The sequence below is a fragment of the Adiantum capillus-veneris genome, chromosome 22, assembly GCF_014529385.1.
Source record: "Adiantum capillus-veneris isolate H3 chromosome 22, ASM1452938v2, whole genome shotgun sequence".
Classification (NCBI taxonomy): domain Eukaryota; kingdom Viridiplantae; phylum Streptophyta; class Polypodiopsida; order Polypodiales; family Pteridaceae; genus Adiantum; species Adiantum capillus-veneris.
In genome coordinates, this window is record NC_140952.1 from 126,588,247 (window position 1) to 126,612,964 (window position 24,718).

General features: G+C 45.6%; 1 protein-coding gene across 2 annotated transcripts in view; it reads right to left on the reverse strand.

The window, feature by feature from the left end:
* The window catches only part of LOC147430182 (diacylglycerol O-acyltransferase 1-like), a 198,116-nt gene that overhangs the window by 113,284 nt on the left and 60,114 nt on the right, over positions 1–24,718 (reverse strand). For both annotated transcript variants that reach the window (XM_086494683.1, XM_086494682.1), the window contains one exon: positions 8,041–8,164. In XM_086494683.1, the coding sequence (XP_086350809.1) occupies positions 8,041–8,164 (124 nt within the window). The remainder of the gene's footprint in view (positions 1–8,040; positions 8,165–24,718) is intronic.

Here is a 24,718-nt window from a genome sequence, read left to right on the forward strand (position 1 = left end):
CTCTCTCTCTCTCTCTCTCTCTCTCTCTCTCTCTCTCTCTCTCTCTCTCTCTCTCTCTCTCTCTCTCTCTCTCTAGTGTTGGCTTGGAGAAGAACCCAGCGTAATCAACAAGTACAAGAACAGTTATCGCCTATGCTTAGAGGGCCAGCGATCAGCCTATATATCCTTGGGGCTGCGTTTTCAGCCATCTCTACAAGATCAGCGATCACGTATCAGCGTTTTCAGCCTCTTCTCTGCTCCGCTTCATCCTTGTGATCGCTAGTTGAAGGCCAGTACCCGCAGTATCTCAAGTACCCAAGCACCCGCAATATCTCATGTACCTAGCACCCGCAATATCTCAAGTACCCAGCACTGTCAGCATCTTCACTACCCGCAGCATTTAGTACAAACATTGTGTTCAGCCCAATACCTCATTCATTAGCTTCTTGTATCAGTTTTGGGCAGGTTCACATTCAAGGCAGCGGACGCAAGGCCTTCCATTTCATCTTGCTTTATGGTTGATGCCTGCGGTGGGCTGGGGTTGTGCTTCTTCCCGCTTCGGGTTGTGGATTATTGAATCTCCGGTGAAAAATCCTCTCTCTCTCTCTCTCTCTCTCTCTCTCTCTCTCTCTCTCTCTCTCTCTCTCTCTCTCTCTCTCATACGAGTAGGATTCAGTGGGAACTTCTGTGCGCGAAATGGTCAGTGAGCCCGATACATCTCTTGAACGACAAAACAAGCAATTTCCCCTGCACAGGACACGGAAGCCGTCAATGTCTCACCTGTTTGCAAGTCGCGAGCAAAGGCAACCTTCATGCTCACAAACAAGCGGATGGCGCAGATGGAGAGGGAAATGAAGGAGTGGAAAACAGAGATGAAGGATGGTGGAAGGAGAAGGCCAACCTCCTTTAGATGGTCTTCAATGAAGGCGCACAATGGAAGATGGACAAAGAAAGCCTTAATGCAGAAATACAGACACTCAAAGAAGAAGTCTCAGCCCTCAAACAGGAGAACCCAAACGCCGAGATACGGACACTCAAAAATGAAGTCTCAGCCCTTAAACAGGAGCTTGCTGATAGAGTAAGTAGTGGACTAGAGGAAGGCGAATTTCAGCCCTCGGTAATAGATGAAATCAAGGAAATCAAGGAACAAGTAAGGATGATTACAGAGGAAGAGAAATTGAGTGTGGCAAAGACATGTTCATGGGCAGAGATGATAACAAGGACACAGAAAAAGGCGGACGAGGCGGAAAAATGGATTGAGGTCTCCAAGAGAAGGAAAGGTCAAGAAACTCCTTGTACACCGACGCTTATCAATATGACACTCGAAGAGGAACAAAGAAGGCGGATGCGAGCACTGCATGTGAGAGTGACAGGTCTCAAGGACATAAACAATGTGGAGAAAGAGGTCACAAGCCTTACATCCATGGTGGGGATGGAGAAGCCTTTGCACACGAAGGCATGGAGGGTAGGTAAGAAAAGAAATGGTACGGGAGAGTCTTCAAAGGGGAGAGCTCTCATACTACGCTTCTCCACGTTGGAAGAGAAGAAGGAATTCTTGAGGAAGAGGCCTACTCTCAACAAGACAGGTATCTTCCTCGGTGATGACCTAACTCTCTCACAGCTCGCACATATGAGAGAGGTAATGCCAGAGATTACAGCAGCAAGGAAGAAGGGAAAGATAGCCTTCTACAGAGATGGACGGGTGGTGATTATAGAGCGGTGCAATGCATGACGGTGCGAGACCTATGCGACCACGCTGAAGATGGCTACCTGGAATTGTAACGGGTCTATGAGGTTAGACGTGGGTGCATTTGAGGACAGTTTCAAAGACAAGGATATTGTATTCTTCTCAGAGACTCATCAAGCCCCTGGACAGGTGATGCCACATGTGGTGGGATACACATGGGAGACAACTCACTGGACAAATGCGAGATCGGAGCATGGGAGTAGAGGTTCAGGAGGAGTAGCAGTGCTATTCAGAGAGGAGCTAAAACCATTACTGCATATTGTACGAAGAGATGATCATGCTAGGTATATGTGGGTGAGATTCAGAGCTGACATAGGTCGATTCCTATATATTGCCATATGTTACTTTCCTCCCAGTACATCAGTGTATGCTGCATCCAGAGGGCAGTCACCTTTCTCTGTTCTAGATGATGACAATTTGGGAGTTTTCTAGGGATGGTGATATCATTCTCCTAGGGGACATCAATGCTCGAACGGGCAACTCGCAGACAGTCTTCTACGACACTTCAGATGAGATGCTTAGAGAGCTGGATGTTGGTGAGTTGGGACTTGACAAATGCTCAGATGACAGAGAGCAGACGGAGTATGGGAGATACCTCAGGGAAATGACGACTACACATGGATTAGCCATACTTAATGGCTTACAACGATTTCCTGGAGCAACAGGTTTCACATGCTTTCCGCACAGACATGGGGCCACTACAGTGGATTATGTTATGACACAACCGAGCTTTGTCCCCTACATTCAGGATTTCACAGTGGGAGCCACGCCAGTGGGCATAGCAGTAGATCATGCTCTCTTGCCACTGTCCGTTAAATTTAAGTATACTACAACTGAGACATCAGGAGCTAGGTCACACACCCGCTATACATTTACACAAGAGACTGATTTCGTTTATACAGAGGAGATCTGGGATCGTCTATTGGAAGGCACACCTGGCACAAATGGTACAGGCCACTCAGTGGAGGAGTGCACCACTCTACTTACTGAGACACTGCATGGGGCTGCATCAGTGGCATACCCACACACTCATCCGGGCAAGAGACGACATTCTGGGAGCATGCCCCAGAATAGTTGGTATGATGAGGAGTGCAGAGAGATGAGAGCCCAGCTTCAGAGGGATCTTCTCTTAGGAGTCATCACTTACAGACAGTCTCGGATTGCTTTCCGACGCCTTGTGCGACAGAAGAAGCGAGCTTACCTACCTCAGATGGAGCGAGACTTATATCAGATGTTCTTGAGTAGGGACTCAGGAGAGGCATGGTGACTCTTCCATGAGCACTCCCCTCCCCCAATGATTACTTCACCTGATGTATGGGGCCAATATGCGACATCATTATATACAGTTCCTGGACAGGAACCCCTTCCGGACCCTACCAAGCCTTGCCCAGCTACGAGCACTTTCTTTACACCTGAGATGGTACAAAGGGCCATCGACAGGATGAGGACCGGGAAGGCATATAATCATGACTGTCTAGTAGCGGAGCACTTTATACATGCCAGGGATATGCTGATGGACGTTCTCCCAGTGTTGTTCAATCGTGCAATGTGTGAGGGATTACCTACGACTTGGAGGTTGTCTAATATTGTGCCCATCTTCAAGGCTGGTGACCCTATAGAGCCTGGGAACTACCGCACTATTATGGTTGGACACACATTGTGATCACAGATTTCTTTACACTAGATAATGTACACCCACAAGAACAGACAGAGGAGCAGCCAACAGTGGAGAGGTCTGCCCGCACTACTAGCATTCTCATAGACCGAGCATTGGAGGTAGGGAGATCTAGACGACCCCGATGGAGAAGAGGAGCTACACAGTTTCGAAGCAGGCTACAGCAAAGGATTCGAGACATACTTTTCGTCGTCCAGAGTGCAGATGAAGATGGATCTCTATTTCCCTCCCATATTGTCTACCCATTGTACTGCTTAGTTCACACATTTCACGCCTTTCACTTTTCACACCTATCAGCTTAGCTTAGGACTCCGCAATATTTATATTTTGTCATCATAGTTTAATTTATTTTCTTAATCTGACTTTGTATCAGATACACCGCATTGTAACTTTCTGGTCTCATAGGTCACTTTGGCCTTTTGAAGACGTTAATATAACATTTCATTTCATTTCTCTCTCTCTCTCTCTCTCTCTCTCTCTCTCTCTCTCTCTCTCTCTCTCTCTCTCTCTCTCTCTCTCTCTGTGTGTGTGTGTGTGTGTGCGTGTGTGTGTGTGTGTGTGTGCGCGCGCGCGCGTGCGTGTGTGTGTGTGGGTGATTGCTAACTGCTGTTGTGAGCTGATGACGAACTGCGCAAACTGCTGCTGATAGCGTAGCAGGCTGCTCTCCAGCAGGTCACGAGCAGCAGATTCAGCAAGCATAAGGCGACCTCCAGCAGATGCACTGCTAGCTATTTAAGTATAGACATCAGGAGGCAGGTCACACACCCGTTATACATTTACACGAGAGACTGATTCCGTTTATATAGAGGAGATCTGGGACCGTCTATGGGAAGGCACAGCTGGTACAGGCCTCTCAGTGGAGGAGTGCACCACTCTAATGACTGAGACACTGCATGGTGTTGCATCAATGGCATACCCACACACTCAGCCGGGCAGGAGACAACATTCTGGGAGCATACCCCAGAATAGTTGGTATGATGAGGAGTGCAGAGAGATGAGAGCCCAGCTTCAGAGGGATCTTCTTTTAGGAGTCATCTTTTACAGACAGTCTCGGATTGCTTCTCGGCGCCTCGTGCGACGGAAGAAGCGAGCTTACTTGGCTCAGATGGCGACACTTATATCATATGTTCCTGAGTAGGGACTCAGGAGAGGCATGGCGACTCTTTCATGAGCACTCCCCTCCCCTAGTGATTACTTCACCTGATGTGTGGGGCCAATATGCGACATCATTATATACGGTTCCTGGTCAGGAACCCCTTCCAGACCCTACAGAGCCATGCCCAGCTACGAGCACCTTCTTTACCACTGGGATGGTACAGAGGGCCATTGACAAAATAAGGACCGGGAGAACATAATGATCACGACGGTCTAGTAGCGGAGCACTTTATACATGCTAGGGATATGTTGATGGAGGTTCTTGCAGTGTTGTTCAATCGTGCCATGTGTGAGGGATTACTTGAGACTTGGAGGTTGTCACTATTGTGTCTGTCTTCAAGGCACATGATCCTAAAGAGCCTGGGGACTACCGCACTATTATGGTTGGACACACATTGGCACGGTTGTATGCATCCATTCTTGAGCAGCACTTGAGTAATTGGGCAGAGGGCGAGGGTGTACGAGCAAAGGGCCAAGGCCGGTTTCAAAAGGGGTTTCTCCACTCTTGATCATATTTTGACACTCAGGGCCATCATTGAGGAGGGCAGAGCACATGGGAGATGGATATATTGTAGCTTTGTGGATTTTCGTAAAGCATTTGACATGGTACCAAGAGCTAGACTAATGCGCAAACTACAGGAGATGGGGGTGCCCATAGAGGTGATTTGGGGGACTATGGCTTTGTACAGATCAGTGATGGGACATGTATGCACTCCGGAAGGGGAATCTGATTTAGTTCACTCTACGATTGGGGTGAAGCAGGGCTGCCCATTGTCTCCTACTCTATTTGGTATGTATGTTGATGAGGTGTCTGATTACATTGACAAAGAGGATGACAGAGTGCCGAGCTGGCAAGGACGTGGATCCCATTGTTGTTATATGCTGATGAAATTGTGTTTATATCTGACTCACCAGAGGGTATGCAGCCACATTTGGATGCACTACACAGTTTTGCAGAGGATAGTGGATTGTGTGTAAACATTGGTAAAACCAAGGTTATGGTGTTTATTATTTAACACCACACCCAATGGATCAGGAGATCAGCACCTACTTTCACATATGGTCAGGAGATTGTGGAGTATAGACATGCATACATTTACCTCGGGGTAGTCTTTACTGGGCCAAGATTTTCTTTGAGAAGAGCAGCAGAGACTAGACTGACTAGAGCTTATGCGTCTTTGGGAGGATTGGAGAGGATGAGTTCACAGGTTCATTTCCAAGAACCTAGGACAAAGTTATGGCTCTTTGATACTTTGGTTGCCTCTACTATGCTATATGGGGTGCAGGTTTGGGGACCTTCTCTAGGCCAGGATGGTTGGAGACGTATGGAGAGGCCCTTGGTATCTATGATCTCTCCACTGATTAGAGCCAAGGCCTTCGTACCTCATGATATCATTCGAGCGCGTTAGCTGCCCCCCCCCATGGAGATTGAGGCACTTACCAATCACTCTCCTTTGTACACAGCCTATGGGATACTACGAGAGACAGATATGCCAGGTTGGCCCTAGAGTCCTCCAGACAGTTAGCTCTAAAAGGGGATACATCATGCTGGTATGCACAAATGACATCATGGTTTCAAACACATGGCTTCACCATCTTTACAGTAATCTCTATAGGCACCCTTGATGTCTCTGACCCGGGTGGAGATTACTAGACTCATTCGTCAGGATCTGATCCAGCTGGACACGAGGAGGACATGGATAGAGCCGGTACAGGAGTTGGGCATGAAGATGGCTTTCTATAGAGAGCATCTTCTCCACCTCATAGGGGATGGGTTTGTGATTCGACCTAGCTATATGGACACACATCTTTCTCATGGTTTGCGTTGTGCCATTGGCCAGATACGCACATCCTCACATCAGCTCGAGATTGAGGCTGGCAGATTTAAAGGGATACCAGCAGATAGCACGATATGCCGCTTATGTCATCTAGAGCCAGAGACAGAGTTACATTATATATGTCATTGCACAATGTACTATGAGGTACGAGGCTATTCAGAGAGGGTTTTGGGCCTCTATCTAGGGTAATGAGTTATGAGGATCAGAGATGTCCTGGATTGTAGCTACGTGAGTTACACAGGCATAGAGACACTTTACTGAGGAGAGCTGGAGAGAGACAGTCCTAGAGATAGATTACAAATTTCTTTACACTAGATATTGGACACCCAGAGGAGCAACCGCCATTGCAGAGCTCTGCCCGCACTTATACTACCACTACTTGCATTCTCATAGACAATATTGACGGAGACTACAACAAAGGATTCGAGCCATACTTTCTTGACATCCAGAGTGCAGATGAGGATGGATCTCTAACATATCTCCCCCCCCCCCCGCCCTCTCTCTCTCTCTCTCATTGTATTGGGACCCTTTGTATTAGCTGGCACATCCATACCGTCCCAGCTTGAAGTAGTTGTATTTTTTGTTTCAGTTCTTTTTTTATTCCGGACATGGTATCAGATTCACTATGTTGTAAAAACTTGGTCTCTTAGGTCATTTTGGCCTTTTGAAGACGTTAATATATCATTTCATTCTCTCTCTCTCTCTCTCTCTCTCTCTCTCTCTCTCTCTCTCTCTCTCTCTCCTTCTCCTTGGACTTAGTCTTACCTCTTTTCATGTTGTTATTATCATTCTGTCCCCTTTTGATATCCAGAGGACACTGACAATTGTACACCGATTTGTCTCATAGGCCGAGTTCGGCCTCTAGCAGACGTTAATAAAGATTTCTTTCTTTCTTTCTTTCTCTCTACAATATGAGATACGAGGTCGCTTCCACTGCTTGTTCAAAGAGGGCTCTGGACCACTCTCCAGAGTCATGGAGTGAGGACCAGAGATGCCTAGGTTTGTTTTTGCTCGAGCTGCGCAGACACGGCGAGAGCCTGATGAGAGGAAAGGTCAGCCAGTCTCAGAGATTGATCACAGTTTTCTTTAGAGCAGACACTGGACACCCGGAGGAGTTACTTCCACAACGTGATTGGAGTGGATCTCCTTGGACCTTTCATCTTCATCAGTCAAGAGCTATGTGATGGTTGCAGGTAAAATAGGAGCTTGGCTTACAAAAACACTCTCCCTATCTCCTATTGTAACATTTTAATGGTGATTTAATGCAAGAGATTCTCCATCTTTCAAACCTTTGGTCTTACTATTTTCTTGCATGATAAAATGTCATGTTTTTTTGTATTAGTCATAATATCGTAGCCTACACACACACTTTTTGTTTTTGTAAGTCAGTCTCTCTCTCTCTCTCTCTCTCTCTCTCTCTCTCTCTCTCACACACACACACACACACACGTGCCTGCGCTTAGCGTGCATGCACACACGCACGCACGTGCACAAAGACGAACTAACGTGTTGTAATAGTAATTTCAAAGATTATCTCCAGAAACATATAATGCGTATAAAAGAAGAAGACCACAAAACAACTATTCCATATTTCATTTTCTTGATTGCAGAATTGTTGGCTTAACAAAACTAGAAATGACACTTGCCTTATCGATTTCGAATGCCAAAGCCCTCAGATCATGATTGACATGCGCATATGAGACCAATTTCATCCAATACGTGATTGAGAATAGCATAAGAATGATGCCAGATAACAGTGCAGGCCCAACCCTGAAGGCAAAGAAGAAATCAACAATGACATTGCAAAAGTTGAAACATGGATGCACCAAAATCAATGACAATCTCTTAATCCATTATGGTGACAAGCTGTTCTTGAAGTTTCATAGTTATGATCATTACTAGTTGTATTATTTTAGAAAAAAAAATTGATAATTAAGTTGAACCAATGGAAAACTATGATAAGAAGCTTAAAGACATAGAACATTATCAACCAAACTTTTCAAACACGATTCTTGCGCTTGCATCCTCGATAAGAAGACTGCTAAGCATCCACTATCATCATATGGTCATGTTTAAAGCACAATCCCACTAGTTTGAACCCTGGCATTCAAGCATAAGGATACCAACAAAGGTCTAAAATGATGCAATTAAATATCTTGATAGATGGTCTCACTGTACAACTCTTTTGAAGCATCACCTTTACCATTTGTCAAAGAGGAAATGCACAAAAATAATCTGTTGGCGCATTATACACCTAAATAAGATGTGTGAGTGTCACATGGAATACCAGAGTACATCCATCATTTCCTTTTCTCAATAAGAAACAACCTTTATTACTCATGGGACCACCAATGTTACGTTCCCAAACATCAGGTTGGGCGCCTAACCTATGTCCGGCCAAGTGTGAACATGGCCCTATGGTTAGGGCGATTAAGGAGTCCTATAAATAGGACCCTATGCTCATTTGTGAGCTATCTTGTGTGATCACCACACTTGGACTCTAGGCCCTTGGAAACTCCACCTGCACACCCGTATCGGTGTGGGTTTGGTGGTATAGGACACCAACCCTTGTGGTAGAGGCTAGCACGTTGGTTGTAGGTTCTTAAGCCAAGGGGTGAGCCTATATCGGCTCTATGGCTAGGAGGTGAGCCTAATATCCACTCTCTATGCTCGTTTATGTATGAGGAGGGCTTGTGTCATGTCATGTGTGCAAGATGGCTCCGGCGAGGACACTGGTATCAAAGCTTCATCTTGCTCATGTCAAGGATGCTTCAGAGTCTGTCTTCTTGAGTTTCCTACAAGAAAGCACTAGAAGATTCTAGAAAAAGTTGTAGAAGATTCTAGAAGATTGAAGAAAGTTCTCGAAGGTTATAGAAGATGGATTACATCATCGCTTATGTCATCGCATGCATCATCCAAAAGGTTCTAGAAAAGAACCTAAAAGGTTCTAAACCTCCTTAAAAGGAAGAACCCTGAAGGTTCTTAACCTCCTTAGAAGGAAGGACCCACAAGGCTCCTAACATCCTTAGCCTTTAGTGTAAATAGAGGTCTTGGGATACAAGCCCTTCAGACTTGCTATTGCTAGTTGTGAGGCTCCTGCAAGCTAAGTCCTCTTCTAATTCTTGTCTTCTATTCTAGTCTTGTTCTTGTAATCAAGACTTGCCTTGTACTCCTGTCACAAGACGGCCACCACGTGCCAACAGAAAAGAACATACTGAACAGACTTTTAGCACTTCAATAACAAACTCTACACTGAAAGAGAGAGACGACACACAACACAGTGGCGAAATTCCACCCCAAAGAGTATTGGCCCCAAACCTTGGCACCCCTTTCGGTATTTCTTTATATTGTATCAACATAGTACAAGCCGGTACTCCACGCTCTGCACCTTCTCTAGGAAGCATGCCAGAGAATGAGCCCATAGCCTAATATTTAAAGGCCCTAGGCCCAATAAGCAGTTACATGAAAAGCCTTCAAACTCAAAAGCATCTGGTCCGAAAGCAATGCCCAAAAGCTGGCTCTGAAAATCAGCCAGCGTAAATCATAAAAATCTGTACAAGTCTGCCACGTCAGTAGTCAGCAAAAAACGTGGAAATCCGTACAAGTCTGCCACGTCAACAGTCACCGAAAAATCCGGAATCCTGTACAGTTGCCATGTCAGCATGTCAGCGTGAATTGCGGGTGTCCGTACAATCTGCTGCATTTGCTTCTTCACTTAGGGTTTAGGCCCCTCAGCCACGATCTGAAGTTGGCTTAGGTCTTCAGTAGCTTGACACGTCGTCAACACTTTGTCATTTCCCCCCTTCTTGAAAGAGACTAATCGTCCACAATTACAGCATATCTGCAAAACAACTCAAGTTAGCTCAAAAAAATATTTCCAAGGGTCATTCCGAGGGACAATCAGTTTGCTCTTATTCTTGTTAAGGAGTTGGCTTCTCCTTTCGACTCTTTTGATCAAAGAGTTTGCTTCCCCTTTCGTCTAAATGGGAACTCTTGATATTCCGGCGTAGTAAATTAGCCATCATACCCAGACCACACTAATCTTCCATGGGTGTCTTGATGCACTAAAATTACATGCCCAGCCAATCTCATCCAATTAGAAATATTCAGTGGTTGGCACATCACAATGGTACACATGCTCACATACGCATGTTACAAGACACAACAAACAGCGCCGCTGAGCACTCCCCCGAGACAAACGATCTGCGGTATGAAGCTACTCAACGACTACCTCGTCACTCCCCCCGCAAATAACCTAAAAAGGTCCGGGCCATGAGCTCAGAGGACTATACAACCAAACGCTCCCCAGAATGTAGTCTACGTCGCTTGGAGGTTCAAGCATACAATTGAACATTCTTGAGGCATCGGCCTACGTCATTCGAAGGTTTTCTAGCATACAACCAAAAGCTCCCCAGACATCGGCCTGCGTCGGTCCGAGGTTTTCAAACATACAACGAAACGCTCCCCAGACATCGGCCTGCATCGTTCCGAGGTTCAAACATTACCAAAACAGTATTTCTCACTTCTCCACCCCGGAGTAAAATCACCAATCAATGAAACCAGTATTAAAACCAAAGTCAAACAATTCAAATCGGCATCAAGACAGGTTCAAGACTTAAAAAGCAATCTCGACATCGGTCGAGCTCAAAAGTCGACTGACTTTCCATCCTGAAACCTGCACCAGAAATTAGGGTTAGGTGTCGTAGCCGACCACAGCATGGTCCATTAGCTCTTGGATAGACAATGTTCTTCTGGCGACAATGGTAGTCCCAAGACATAGCAATCACACCGGACCTCCAAGGTTATCATCTCAAGAAGAGACGTCTACTGAGAGATGTCAAGAAATTTCAAGATATAATCTGCAAGGGTTTCCATGGCAAGCATTTTAGGATACCCCACTGCCAAAATTTGCACTCCGAAGGAAGTTCTCAAAAACCATATAACTTCGGGCAAAAATTTTCTTGAAAGCTTGCCAAGCCCTTGGAGTGAGTGGCTTGGTAGCTATAGAGACTTCCACCACAGCATGACACTACATCTGAGAAAAATAGCAGCTCAAAACAAATCTTGGATCCTTCTTTGCAAGTGATCTTTATGGCTTAATGCCCTGTAAGACATGAACAATGAAGACAGGAGCGCACACAATGCGCGATGAGGTAAGGGTGGGAATGGCTAATAACTCCGGGGTCAGGACCCGAAGATACTTCAAGTAATAAAATTCCATTAGTCTCTGGTTTGCTCTGTCTGCTCCTTTGTGGGTCCGGTATGCTTTCAGAAAAGCACACGCCTGATGCTCTAATGTCATTGTCACAAGACGGCCACCAAGTGCCAATAGAAAAGAACAGACTGAACAAACTTTTAGAACTTCAATGACAACTGAACTGAAAGAGAGACGACACGCGACACGGAGTGGCAGAATTCCACCCCAGAGAGTATTGGCCCGAAACCTTGGCGCCCCTTTTGGTATTTCATGATATCGTATCCACGCAGTACAAGCCGATACTCCACACTTCTCCAGGAAGCATGCCAGAGAATGAGCCCATGGCCTCATATTTAAAGGCCCTAAGCCCAAAAGCAGTTTACATGAAAAGCCTTCAAACTCAAAAGCATTTGGTCCAAAAGCAATGCCCAAAAGCTGGCGCTAAAAATCAGCCAACGCAAATCACGGAAATCCATACAGTTCTGACACGTCAGCAGTCGGCGAAAAACACGGAAATCCGTACAATTCTGCCAAGTCAGCAGTCAGCGAAAAATCCGGAATTCCGTACAACTGCCACGTCAGCATGTCAACGCAAATTGCGGGCGTCAGTACAATCTACTGCTTTTGCTTCTTCACTTAGGGTTAAGGCCCCTCAGTCAGGATTTGCAAGTTGGCTTAGGTCTTCGGTGGCTTGACACGTCAGCAGCTTGTGACAACTCCCGTCTTGTAATCTCAGTCTTGTAATCTCAGTCTTGTAATCAAGTTCTCTTAATTAACTATTAAGTCTTGTAATCAAGATATAAGATTCCAAGCTCTTGTATATGTGAGCACCTCCTCTCGCTCTCAAGATATAAAATTCCAAGCTCTTGTAGATTGTGAGCACCTCCTCTAGCTCTCTCCTAGCTTGAGACGCGCTCATAACAAGTTCGGCAAGACTCCCATCTCTTAATCTTGTCGAGCCTTCATGGAGTTAGTGATGGAATATGTCATCACCACCTTGCAAAGCATCCAACAACAACTTCAAGAGTTGCGTGAGAGTAATGCTCAACTTCAAGCAGAAGAACCCCAAGTCTTTGGTCTAGTTGTGCAAGATCTGCAACGCCGAATCCAAGAGCTACGAGAGACAAGCATACAACGAGCACAAGCTCCAAGATCTAACAATTCTCAACAACAACACAAGAACGAGCCGAAGGTTAGTTTGCTTGAAAAATTTGACGAAACTCGATCAAAGTTTAGAGGCTTTTGAACAAGTGCAACTCTTCATCCAAATGCAACGAACGAGAGCATTATCGAGATGGTGCTTCTCAAGTGGGCCTTATTGGCACACTCCTCTTAGCTACAGCTCTCTCTTGGTTTTCTCCTTAACTTGAAAAGGAACCAACCCTCCTCTATGACTTAAAGCTTTTTGTAACACACTTGGACACACCAAATCGGAAATCTGGCGCGACACCCGAGAGAATCACTTAATAAACTTAATCACAACTTACTGAGGCCGGGCGTAGTTCCGTGCCTAGAGATATTGGCCCCAACGTCTGGCGCCTCTTTCAGTATTTATGTTTATATTAACAATTGAGCAAAGTACAAGTTTCGCGGGTCCTCTCTGCTCAATGCTCCCAGTAAAATCTCGCTCAAGAGAGGCCCTTGTTACAAATTTATAAGCTCTAGGCCTTCTAAAAGAAGTACAGGATAAAGCTTCCAGTTCTAAAAGCATCTAGTCCAAAAGCTAGCGCTCCCAAATCGCGGAAATCCGTACACAATGCCACGTTAGTAGCCAATGCGTTTTGCGGATGTTGGTGCAGCCAAAGTTGGTCCAAGCTAGAAAGTGATTTATGCCAGGCAAAGGTTGCAAGCAAGTGTAGTGCAGAAGGCTAGGGCAGGTACCAAGGTCCTGGGCAGCCAAGGGGTAGCGGAAATGTATGCTTAATGCGGTTTTTTAGGCCAAAAGGGCTAAAGGATGGTCCAAATGGGACAACACGTAAAGGTGTCCGAAATGCCAAGTCAATGGTTTGGAATGAAGTGTTCGATGTGCTCTAGAAGCCGATCCAGACGGCTCGTCAAACAAAGCCCCGGTGTAGAAGATGTCACAAAGTGATGACGTGGCTACGAGTAGCTGAAACCCTAATTTGAGGCTGAAACCCTAAAATCCCTGCAAACCCTAAAAACTGCCAGAAACCCGAATTTCTGTGAAACCCTAATTTCTGACAGCAAACCCTAATTTCTGCCGGGGTGCCACGTGGCAGCAAGAGCTTTCCGGAAATTGCGCCGCAAAACGCGCTGACAGCTGTTGGGCGTTGCTTTTTGGTCCACACACCATGAAAGAGAGAGAGAGAGAGCTTGCTTTTTTTTATATAAAAAAAGAAAAGACTCTCTAGAGAGAGCGAGAGGACTACTGCTTTTGATTTTAAAAGCTTTTGGGGCTCTGCTTTTGGGCATCCCTTGTACCTTTAAATATGTGGAGAGGGCTTCACTTCTCAGAGCATCTGGACGCAGAGTCTGAGAGTGAAACCCTAGCCACACTCTTGTACTTTGATCTGATTAATATAAAAAGAAATACTGAAAGGGGCGCCAGTCTTTGGGGCCAATATCTCTAGGCACGGAACTCCGCCGGGCCAGTGCAAATCTATTGTGATCTGTGAATTGTTTTGAAGTGGTTATTTGGTGCTGTCGCGGTTGATTCTTGACTTGGAGTGTCCAAGTCTGTTACAGTGGTATCAGAGCACGGCCGATTTCTCTTCTACGGGAAATCCGATCCCCGAATTTTTTTTCCGCGGCACCTATGGCTTCAGGCAATGATCAATCGACTCCCTCTGCATCTGGAGATGCACGCAGGGATCACAACGAAGATTCCGGCACGGAGTATGGCCCGCCTAGGCCTACTCCATCGGAGCAGCAAGAGTTGGAGCGTTGAAAATTGATTGATGATGCAACAAAGATGATGCTCAATTTTGCCAAGGACCCGAAGATGGCAAAATATATGAACCAGACCTCTTTGGAAGAGGTACAGACAGAGTGGCAGAGAACCACAACACCACTCCCGAAACCCGCTCTCAAGAAATCTTCTGTCTCCAAGAAATATACGGAGAAGGAACTGGAGAACGTGGTTGATGCACGAATTGCTCAGCTTTTCGACGTGCAAAAGAAGGACAAAAAGCACAGCAAAAAGCAAAAGAAAGGCACTGACTTCCCGGGATATTTGGGTCGTCGGTCGACATTCGAGAAGGCAAAGAAACTGAAGAAGCGCGTCAAGTTTGAAGGCCTACCCAGTTCTTCTTCTTCTTCTTCTTCTGACAGTTCTTCTAGCTCTTCAGACTCGAGCGAGGAAGACAGGAAAAGCAAAAAGCGAAGCAAGACACAACGCTTCGGAAAGGGCAAGAAAAAGGCAAGGAAGTCTAAGTCTCGCTCAGTGAGTGACACTTCTACAGAGGACTCGTCTATGGACAGTTCAGACTCTGACAATGGGAACTTTTATGCGAACAAGAAGAATCTTTACAAAGCCAACCAGTATGACTTTCTCGAAGATAAAAGCAAAAAAGTTCGAGAGTTTAAGGAAGGTGGCCAAGCACTTAAGTTTGATACTTTTTTGGGATACTCCGATGCTTCGAAGGCTTTGTCTTTTATACAGCAGTTTGACATCGCTTTCGCGGGAGGACGCTATTCAGAGCACTCCAAGATTCGGAGAGCTGCCTCTTATTTTAAGGGGAATGCTCACACTTGGTGGTCCACGCTTCTATTAAGCAAGACTGTGCCAGTTACATGGCTGAAATTCAAGAGGCTTTTTATTTCTTCTTGGTTAACTCAAGAGTTTGAGCAAGATATACGAGCTGCTTGGAACCATCTCCGGATGACCAAGAGCGATACAGTGAATTCTTACTGTGAAAGATTCTGGAACTCTTTTCTACCTGCCTCTTCATTCAAGAAGATCTCGTTCAGAGAACAGATTGAGCGGTTTACATTGGGTCTACCTACAGAGATCCGAGACCACTGCTTGGAACAGAAGTCAGCTTCTATTCAGGAGTTGATGAGTCATGCGAAGCGGGGCTTTGCAATTCACTCTGGCAGTCTGACCTACCCCACAGATGAGGTCACGACACAACGAACCGGACAGACTTCTGGGAATGAAAATAGAAAAAGAAAGAGCAACCCAGAGAAAAAGGATGCACGACCCAGACTTACTCCTCAGGAGCGGACTCGCTACATCACGGAGGGGAAGTGCTTTGGATGCGGGGAAACTCGACATATCTCCGCGAAGTGCCCTAAAAAGGCACAGAAAGAACAGAATGACAAGGACAACGAGAGGCCTGAGAGTTCGAGAGCAGCTGAGGACCGTGTACGAAAAGGCAAGATGAAAACAAGACTAGTTCCAGATTGTGTGGGTACTGATCCCGACACCATGGATGAGAGTACAGAACTTTGCCGAGCTTGGGGCAAAGTGAAAGATCAAGAGGCCCTGATTTTCTTTGATGGAGGAGCCAAGGCCAACTTCATTTCACCGGAATTGGCGCCGCGGCTCGAGATTACTCCCGATCGGATGGGACCACTTGCAGAGGCAGTTCTAGCGGCACCCGGCAGGGACGTAGCCATTACACCTGTCATTGGCAAACTTCAGTTGCATTGTCAGGGGTATTTGGGGCATGAGGACTTCTTCATAATGCCTTTGGAGGGTTGTGATGTTCTCTTAGGGATTCCCTGGTACCACAAGAACAACGCCGTAGTCGATTATCGGGCGAGAAAAGCGACTTTGACTACAAAAAAGGGCAGAACAATTGTACTTGATATTAAACTGAAGGGCGAGTCTGTCCCTATTGTATTGGCTTCGGCCATTTCAAAATTAATGAAATCCAATCTGTTTGTCTACTCGATCTTTATGAAAGAGTTGAGTGATGATGATGGGACAAATATGTCTAAACTTGATAAAGAACGCCAAGATTTTCTACACTCACGCCGATTGCTTCTCAGAAGGTCTGCCTAGAGAGTTACCACCTGCTCGTCCTGAAGATCATACCATTGATCTGATACCTGGTAGTACACCACCGAACCGGCCACCCTACCGTGTGAGCCGAGCACAGAATGAAGAGATTATGAACCAAGTGAAAGACCTCTTGGAAAAGGGTCTTGTCCAGCCTAGTACTTCACCGTATTGCTCTCCAGTGTTGTTGGTTTTGAAGAAAGACGGATGTTGGAGAATGTGCATCGATTATAGAGCTCTCAACAAAATCACCATCAAGAACAGATTTCCGATTCCTAGGATCGATAATATACTCGATAGGTTACAGGGATCCTCGTGCTTTAGCAGGATTGACTTGAAGAGTGGATATCATCAGATCAGGATAGCGCCGGGACACGTCTACAAGACAGCTTTTCGGACAACTTTTGGGTTATTTGAGTTTTTGGTGATGCCTTTTGGCTTAACCAATGCTCCTACGACATTTAGCCGGATGATGGATAGGATTTTTCGAGAGTATAGGCTCTTTGTTGGCACTTTCTTTGACGACATCATTGTTTTCTCCAAGAATGAGGCAGAACACAGAGATCATCTGCTTCAGGTCTTTCAGGCATTACGAGATCACAAGTTAGTGATTAATGCAAAGAAAAGTGAATTTTTCCTACCACAGATACACTTTTTGGGACACATTGTGTCAGCAGCAACAGTGCAAATGGATTCGGACAAGATAGAGACTATCCGCGATTGGCCCGACTTGAAGAATGTCCATGAAGTTAGAAGCTTCTTGGGACTATGTTTGTACTACAGGCGGTTCATACGAAAGTTTGCAGAGGTTGCTTCCCCTTTGCATATCTTCACACAGAAAGTAGTCCTTTGTCGTGGGGATCCGCAGAGGTGATTGCCTTCAATGCTACACGGACACATTCCAGGCGTCCCCGAGTGCAGGACACGACACAGATGCAATGCAGACACAGACTCCTCGCGGGAAAATATCTGTCCTCCCGCGACTGTTCCGACAGAGACCCCAGATTTACGAGTTTGTTTTGGAAGGAAATTTGGGAGAACATTGGCACGCGGTTGCAGTTCCATCATCGTTCCACCCGCAGACTAACGGGCAATCCGAGATTGCCAATTCAGTGGTTCTAGATTTATTGAAGTCTTATATCCCAGATTAGAAGACTCAATGGGAAAGATATTTACCATTGGTGGAATTTGCCTACAATAATACGATACACTCGTCGACGGGGAAGGCGCCATTTGAGATTGTCGAAGGTGCTGCGAAGGTTCCACCCTTCCTGAGCACGAAAGATAAGATCTTTGAAGCGGATGAATATACGCGAGATCTGGATACGGCTTTTGCCAAGGTTCGCGAGACTCTACAGAAGTCTCAAGAACGACAGAAAAAGGCAACGGATCGCCATTGTCGCGACATGAAATTGAAGGAGGATGATTGGGTGCTCTTACTTTTTTGAGAAGGCACGCCTACGAAAGAAAAAGGGAAAGGAGAGGCTTTTTCCAAAGCTTAGTATGCGATACTACGGCTCTTTCCAGATTATTGAAAAGATAAATGAAGTCTCCTTCCGACTGAAACTGCCAGATACTTAGAGGATTCACAATGCATTTCATGTGAGTCTCTTGAAACCTTTTAAAGGTGATGTGTCTGATGATGGGGAGCCTGATGAGCAACCCGAAGTGGAAGAAAACGAGGAGATCCTTGTTCCTGAACAGATTTTGGCACATAAGGATACGACGAATAAGGGTAAAGTCCGAAGGCGGTTCTTGGTTAAGTTCAAGAATTATCCTGCACTTGATGCGAAGTGGATGGAGGAGGAGGACCTAGCAGATACTCCTCAGATTGTGAAACTTTACCTCGATGCTTTTGGTTTCGCATAGTCTACTCCAAATGGAACCCAGAATTCAGCTTGGCCGGAGATCTGGTGTAGTGGGATGCACAAGAGGGGAGTCACTCCTCTCCTTTGTCAACAGATGCCTTGATTTAGATACTAGAGTCACTGATGTCTCTTTGAGCTTCAGGGATACTGAGAGCTGACAGTATTCTGCTGTATGACTTTATGAAATGGAATTCCTGATAATGATACTGATTTGTTCTTGACTTCTTGTGAGTGCAAGAACTGATAGCCGAAATGTCTGCAGCATTTTGGTCTGATTGATCTCGAATAGACATGGTTGCAATAGGGGTTAGTCAATCGGACATCGATGAGGTCCCGATTGGACCTAGATGTGATTGCTAGCTACATTGCCGATAAATCATGGTCTAAGATCCGAGTGAATGTTGAATGTCATGTGATGTCCTGTGATGTCTGGTGATGTCGTGTGATGTGACTATCGATTTTGTACAAGTGCTAGATGTGTGTTCCTAGTAAGTAGGTACTAACAGTCAGTGTCTGCTAAGACGGTTTATGGCCTTTGTCGGTTCTGCAGGCGTAACCGCGGTCAATTACAATGCTTTCAAGAGGGGGGTATGTCACAAAGTGATGACGTGGCTACGGGTAGCTGAAACCCTAATTTGAGGCTGAAACCCTAAAATCCCTGCAAACCCTAAAAACTGCCAGAAACCCTAATTTCTGACAGCAAACCCTAATTTCTGCCGGGGTGCCACATGGCAGCAGGAGCTTTCCGGAAATTGCGCCGCAAAACGCGCTGACAGCTTTTGGGCGTTGCTTTTTGGTCCACACGCCATGAAAGAGAGAGAGAGAGAGCTTGCTCTTTTTTATATAAAAAAAGAAAAGACTCTCTAAAGAGAGAGAGAGAGGACTATTGCTTTTGATTTTAAAAGCTTTTGGGGCTCTGCTTTTGGGCATCCCTTGTACCTTTAAATATGTGGAGAGGGCTTCACTTCTCAAAGCATCTGGACGCAGAGTCTGAGAGTGAAACCCTAGCCACACTCTTGTACTTTGATCTGATTAATATAAAAAGAAATACCAAAAGGGGCGCCAGTCTTTGGGGCCAATATCTCTAGGCACGGAACTCCGCCGGGCCAGTGCAAATCTATTGTGATCTGTGAATTGTTTTGAAGTGGTTATTTGGTGCTGTCGCGGTTGATTCTTGACTTGGAGTGTCCAAGTTTGTTACAAAAGATATTACAGTTTGAAGTTAGAATGTTTAGCAGATCCCCGACGGACAAGGCAGCTGGGGACAGATGGCCCAGGCAGGTGACAGCAGATAGATGTGTAGTGCTCGAATTATGGAGCATGCCTGTCTTCTTGGATTACGGATCAGAGCTCGGGATAGCAGGTTATGGTCAGTTGAAGTTTTGCTAAGGGCTGGGTTTGGACCCACCTGACCGCATTGGAAATCGTGCCATCTAGCATTTTTTAGGCCTCGACAGAGTTCAAGCAGATAGAGCATGTCGTGTGGAGTTAGCAGGAAGTGACGGTTCGTCAATTGGGCACCCGGTCAGCGAGGTACCACAAGTCAAAGTTTGGGATAGTTCTTTGAGGGGTGCTTGCAGAAGATTTTCTTGTGTTTTGGCGGCCATGTTGGGCGGGCTTGGAAAAGTCGAGAGACGACGGGGATTACGTTAAACCAAGCCGGCAATACGAGATTTCGACCAGGTCTTACGGCTCGGGTATTAGACCGAGCAGCAAGTTACACTTGCTTGAAAGTGACAAAAAAAGGGAGGTTTTTTGAGGCTTGTAGGGGGGATTCAAAGGGGTCCACAGGGTGGATCCTGTACGCGTGCCACGTGGCGTAGAGTCCTCCCACATGTGCTGAAGGAATTCGGACGCGTGGGGTATAGCTGCTGGGGCGTGACCCCTATAGAGAATGTAAGTTGGAGAGAGGGGAGCTTGAAGCCCCCTTTGGCAATGGCGGAATTGGTTGGGCGCTGTGTGCGCGGTGCCGTTGGCGCACTGCGGCAGTTAAGGAAAGTGGAGGCTGCGCGTGGCGAACTGCAGGTGGTTGGAGGAGCGCGGACGCGCAGTGCTTACGTGGCAGTACGCCCGGTAGGGTGGGATTCCGCGCGGCCCCGTTGGGCTCCAACCTTTTTGAGATAAGGTGTGCAATAAGGGAGGGTGCACTAGCGACCCAGGTACTCGTAAGGGACAGTTCCCGTAGAGATGAGGAGAGGGAGACTGTGGCCGGCCGGCCTAAACCCGGTCGAGAGCAAGGGGCAGTCCCAGTGGGCATAGAAGGGAGGTGAGTTCTATATATATATATATATATATATATATATATATATATATATATATATATATATATATATATATATATATATATATATAGAGAGAGAGAGAGAGAGAGAGAGAGAGAGAGAGAGAGAGAGAGAGAGAGAGAGAGAGAGAGAGTATTGTCGAACAAAGCAAGCAAAGGGCGGTCAGTCCGAGCATGAATCAAGTGGGTCAAATGGGTCAAAGGGCAAATGAGGGCAAAGCCAAGCCGACCAAAGAGGCAGATGGAGTGCAGATGGGTCAAAAGCCCAAGGGCCAAATTCAAAGGTAAAAAGGGTAAGGTTAAGAAGGAAAAAAGTAAAAAATAATGAAAAATGCCAAGGGGCACTAGCGACGTCGCTAGTGCACCCCCCCTTCCAAGAGCACAAGCAAAAGAGAGCAGATAGAAGCAAAGTGGCTCCCCCTTTCCAAAGTTTCCAATTTGGGATGCCAGATGGGCCAATTAAAGTGCAGATTCTAAAGTTGAAGACCCCCCACTATAAAAGTCACTTTTTGTGCCGTTTGAAGCCTACAAAGGAGAGCTCTTTGGCAGAAGAGTGTAGCTGTCAAATCCCTTTGTAATTTCTCTTGAAAATGGCCATTGTGATGGCATTGTAAACCTTTGTACATGCCTTTTGAAGCATAATCAAGCTACTGTTGCCCCGTTTTGCTGTTGTTTCCCCTTCCCCCCTTCTCTTTCTCCTGCTCTTGTGTTCCCCCTCGGTGCCGGCAGAGTGAATGTGTGTGCCCCCCCGGACCGACGGTGTTTTGTGTGAGAGAGTGGTGTTTTGTGTGAGAGAGTGAGATTGAGCAGACGTGTGTGTGTGCAAGGGTGGAGACCGACCGTGGCAGTAGGTGTGCGTTGTGTGGTGGACTTGTGGAGTGTGTAAGCATTGGGAAGTGAGCAGGTGGTGGTCTGCTAGTGTAAAGAGTGGTTTTGAAGGTGTTTTCTACGAGGATAGAGGTGTTGTGGATACCCTGAGCTATAGAGAGGCCTTTGTTGTTGTGCCGAGCGTGTTCCCCCATTCCCCCTCTCCAACGTCTGTACAATCTGTCACATTAGCACTTTCCACACAAATTTTTATTGGCTTGTGTCCCTTGGGCCCCGTCGGAAAGAAACCATAAATTGGAACAACTTCTAAAATCATTATTATCTGCCACGAATTGTCCGGGCGGTCATGCCACGTCATTATTTTGTGACGTACCCCCTCTTGAAAGAATTGCAATCGCCCTCAATTACGCCTGCAAAATCAGACACAAGCCACAAACTAGTTCAGTAGACACTGACTCCAAGTATCGACGCACTAGACAACACAAATCCAGCACTTGCACAAGAGACAACACTCACTGAACATCCACATCACATTCAAATCAAATCACATAAAGTCCATCAAAATCTCATATTTATAGCCCCTTGGCCTTCAAACTCAAAAGCAATTACATGAAAAGCTGCAAACTAAAAAGCTACTAGCCCAAAAAAGCTGCCAGCGTGAATCGTGAAAATCAGTACAGACTGCCATGTGGCACAATCAGTGCAAAACGCGGAATGTTCGTATTGTTGCCACGTCAGCTTGTTAGCGCAGTTTACGGGGCTTTTGTAAGATTCTGCCACATCAGTTTGTGACATACCCCCCTCTTGAAAGAGTTGTAATTGCCCTCGATTACGCTTGCAAAATCAGACATAAGCCATAAACAAGGTCAATAGACACTGACTCTTAAGTACCGACGCACTAGACAACACAAATCTAGCGCTTGCACAAAGATGATAGTCACTGAACACTCACATCATATTCAAGTCATATCACATAAAATCCATCCAAATCTAAGACCATGATTCCTAGAAACATATTTAGCAATCGCATCTAAATCCACACCGGACCTCACTTATGTCGGATTAACTAATTCTTATTGCAATCATGTCCATAGATTCTCAAGACCAAAATGCTGCAGTCATTTCCTCTGTCAATCCTGCACTCAACTCAACCAGATTCATTTTTGGGAATTCCAATTCAAAAATCACATACTTGGTTCATACTGAACAGACTGTTTCAATCATTCAGTCTAGTCATCTTATCCCTGTGTAGCCATCTCATCCCTAAGGAACTTTTACAATATCCAGTCATCTCATTCATATGGGAATCATCAGTTATCATCATCATTCAAATTTCAAAATTCATGATTCTTATCTTGAATCATGATCGGGTTCATTCTAAAGTTATCATTTCTCCCAATTGCATTCATACGCAAATTCTTCATCATCTCATTCTCGATTTCACCTGTTATTTGTACACAAATAACAAGAGATCTTCCAAAAACATTAATTTCACACATAAATCAAAGTCATTTTTGAAAATTTCCCATTTCAAAGTTGTTCATTTATAAAATCATAAAGCAGAATACTGTGAGCACATCAATATCCTTTTTAGTTTCCTTTCCAATATCTGTTTTGGAGCGAGTATCTCCTCGACCAGTTCTACTTCAGTTTGTCGGTCATTCTCATTCTTGTGCCTTTTTGGGGCACCGCGTAGATATATGTCCTTGTTCCCCACAGTCAAAGCACTTTCCTGTTTTGAGGTATTCATCTTTCTAATCCTCTGTCAATCGTGGGCGTATATCTTTCTTTCTTCTGCTTCTGTCATCATTTGTCAAGGGTTGATCTGTTGGATACGTCAATTTTTCTGAATACATAGCAAACCCTTGCTTAGTATGTCCCATCAGTTGTTGCTGTTTGGACTTAGATTTCTGTAATAAACAATAATCTCGTATCTCTTTGAGAAGTCCGTAATAAAAACCCTCGAATTGCAGCTTAAAATTGATCTTTTTAAAGGATAAGGCGTGTAGAAAAATATCCCAAAATCTCTCGCAGTAAGTATCAAAGTATCTGCCTTGGCCATCCGAGGATGATTCCAAGCGGTAATCACGTCACGTTCGTACTCTTGAGTGAGCCACGAGGATATAAAAAGTCTCTTGAACTTTAGCCACTTTGTCGGTGCTTCTTTTCGTAACACAAGAGTGGACCACCATGTCTATGCATTTTCTTTCGAGTAGGAGTGCTATGAATAGTAGCCTCCAAAAAAAGCTACGTCAAACTGTTGAATGAAAGCGAGGGCCTTGTGAGCATCGCAAAAATTGTTGTGCATCAGGAGCATTGATTCACTGGAGGAAGACAATAGCTTTCTAGGTTGGCAGTGCTCCTACGCTTGATTGGTCACCAAGTGAGGGTTCCAGGTAGACACCCCCAAGGACTCCAATTCGTTATTTGGGTTGTCACGTTGGCCTCGACTTGTCCCCTGAGCAGTATTGAGAGCGGGTTTCGGGGGTGGTGGTGTGGTTTTCTGCCACTGCGCATGCACTTCCCGACAAGAAGTCTCGCTCATATATTTTGCCAATTTCGGGTCCTTCGCAAAACTGAGCATCATCTTTGTTGCATCGACGATCAATTGACGACGCTTCATCTCTCGTTGCTTCGCTTGAGTAGGCCGAGAAGGGCCATACTCTCTGCCAGAATCTTCGTTGTGATCCCTGCCCGCATCTCCGAATGCAGAGGGAGTCGATTGATCCTTGCGTGAAGCCATAGGTGCCTCGGAAAAAAAATTGGGGATCGGATTTCTCGTAGAAGAGAAATCGACCGTGCTCTGATACCACTGTAGCAGACTTGGACACTCCAAGTCAAAAAACAACCAAAAAGCATTCCTTTCAAGCTTTTCAATGCAAAAACCAGCGAATTTGGCTATGACATTGATTCATGGTAGAATCTACATGCGCTTCCCCATATGCATCCACACCAGTCCACCATACTTGTCCACGCCAGCTCACCATTGATCAACAAATTCTCAACACTTGTGAAACCAAAGACTCCTTAGCAAAAGAAATTTACTGGTCCTTTGTAGCGTGCATCTTATGCAGTGTATCATGAATATGGAACTGGACATACCACTACAGTCATAACGAATGCACGAAACGTGGGGAGAAGAATGCTTTCGAAAAGAGAAGATCAGAAAAAATTTAGAGACAAA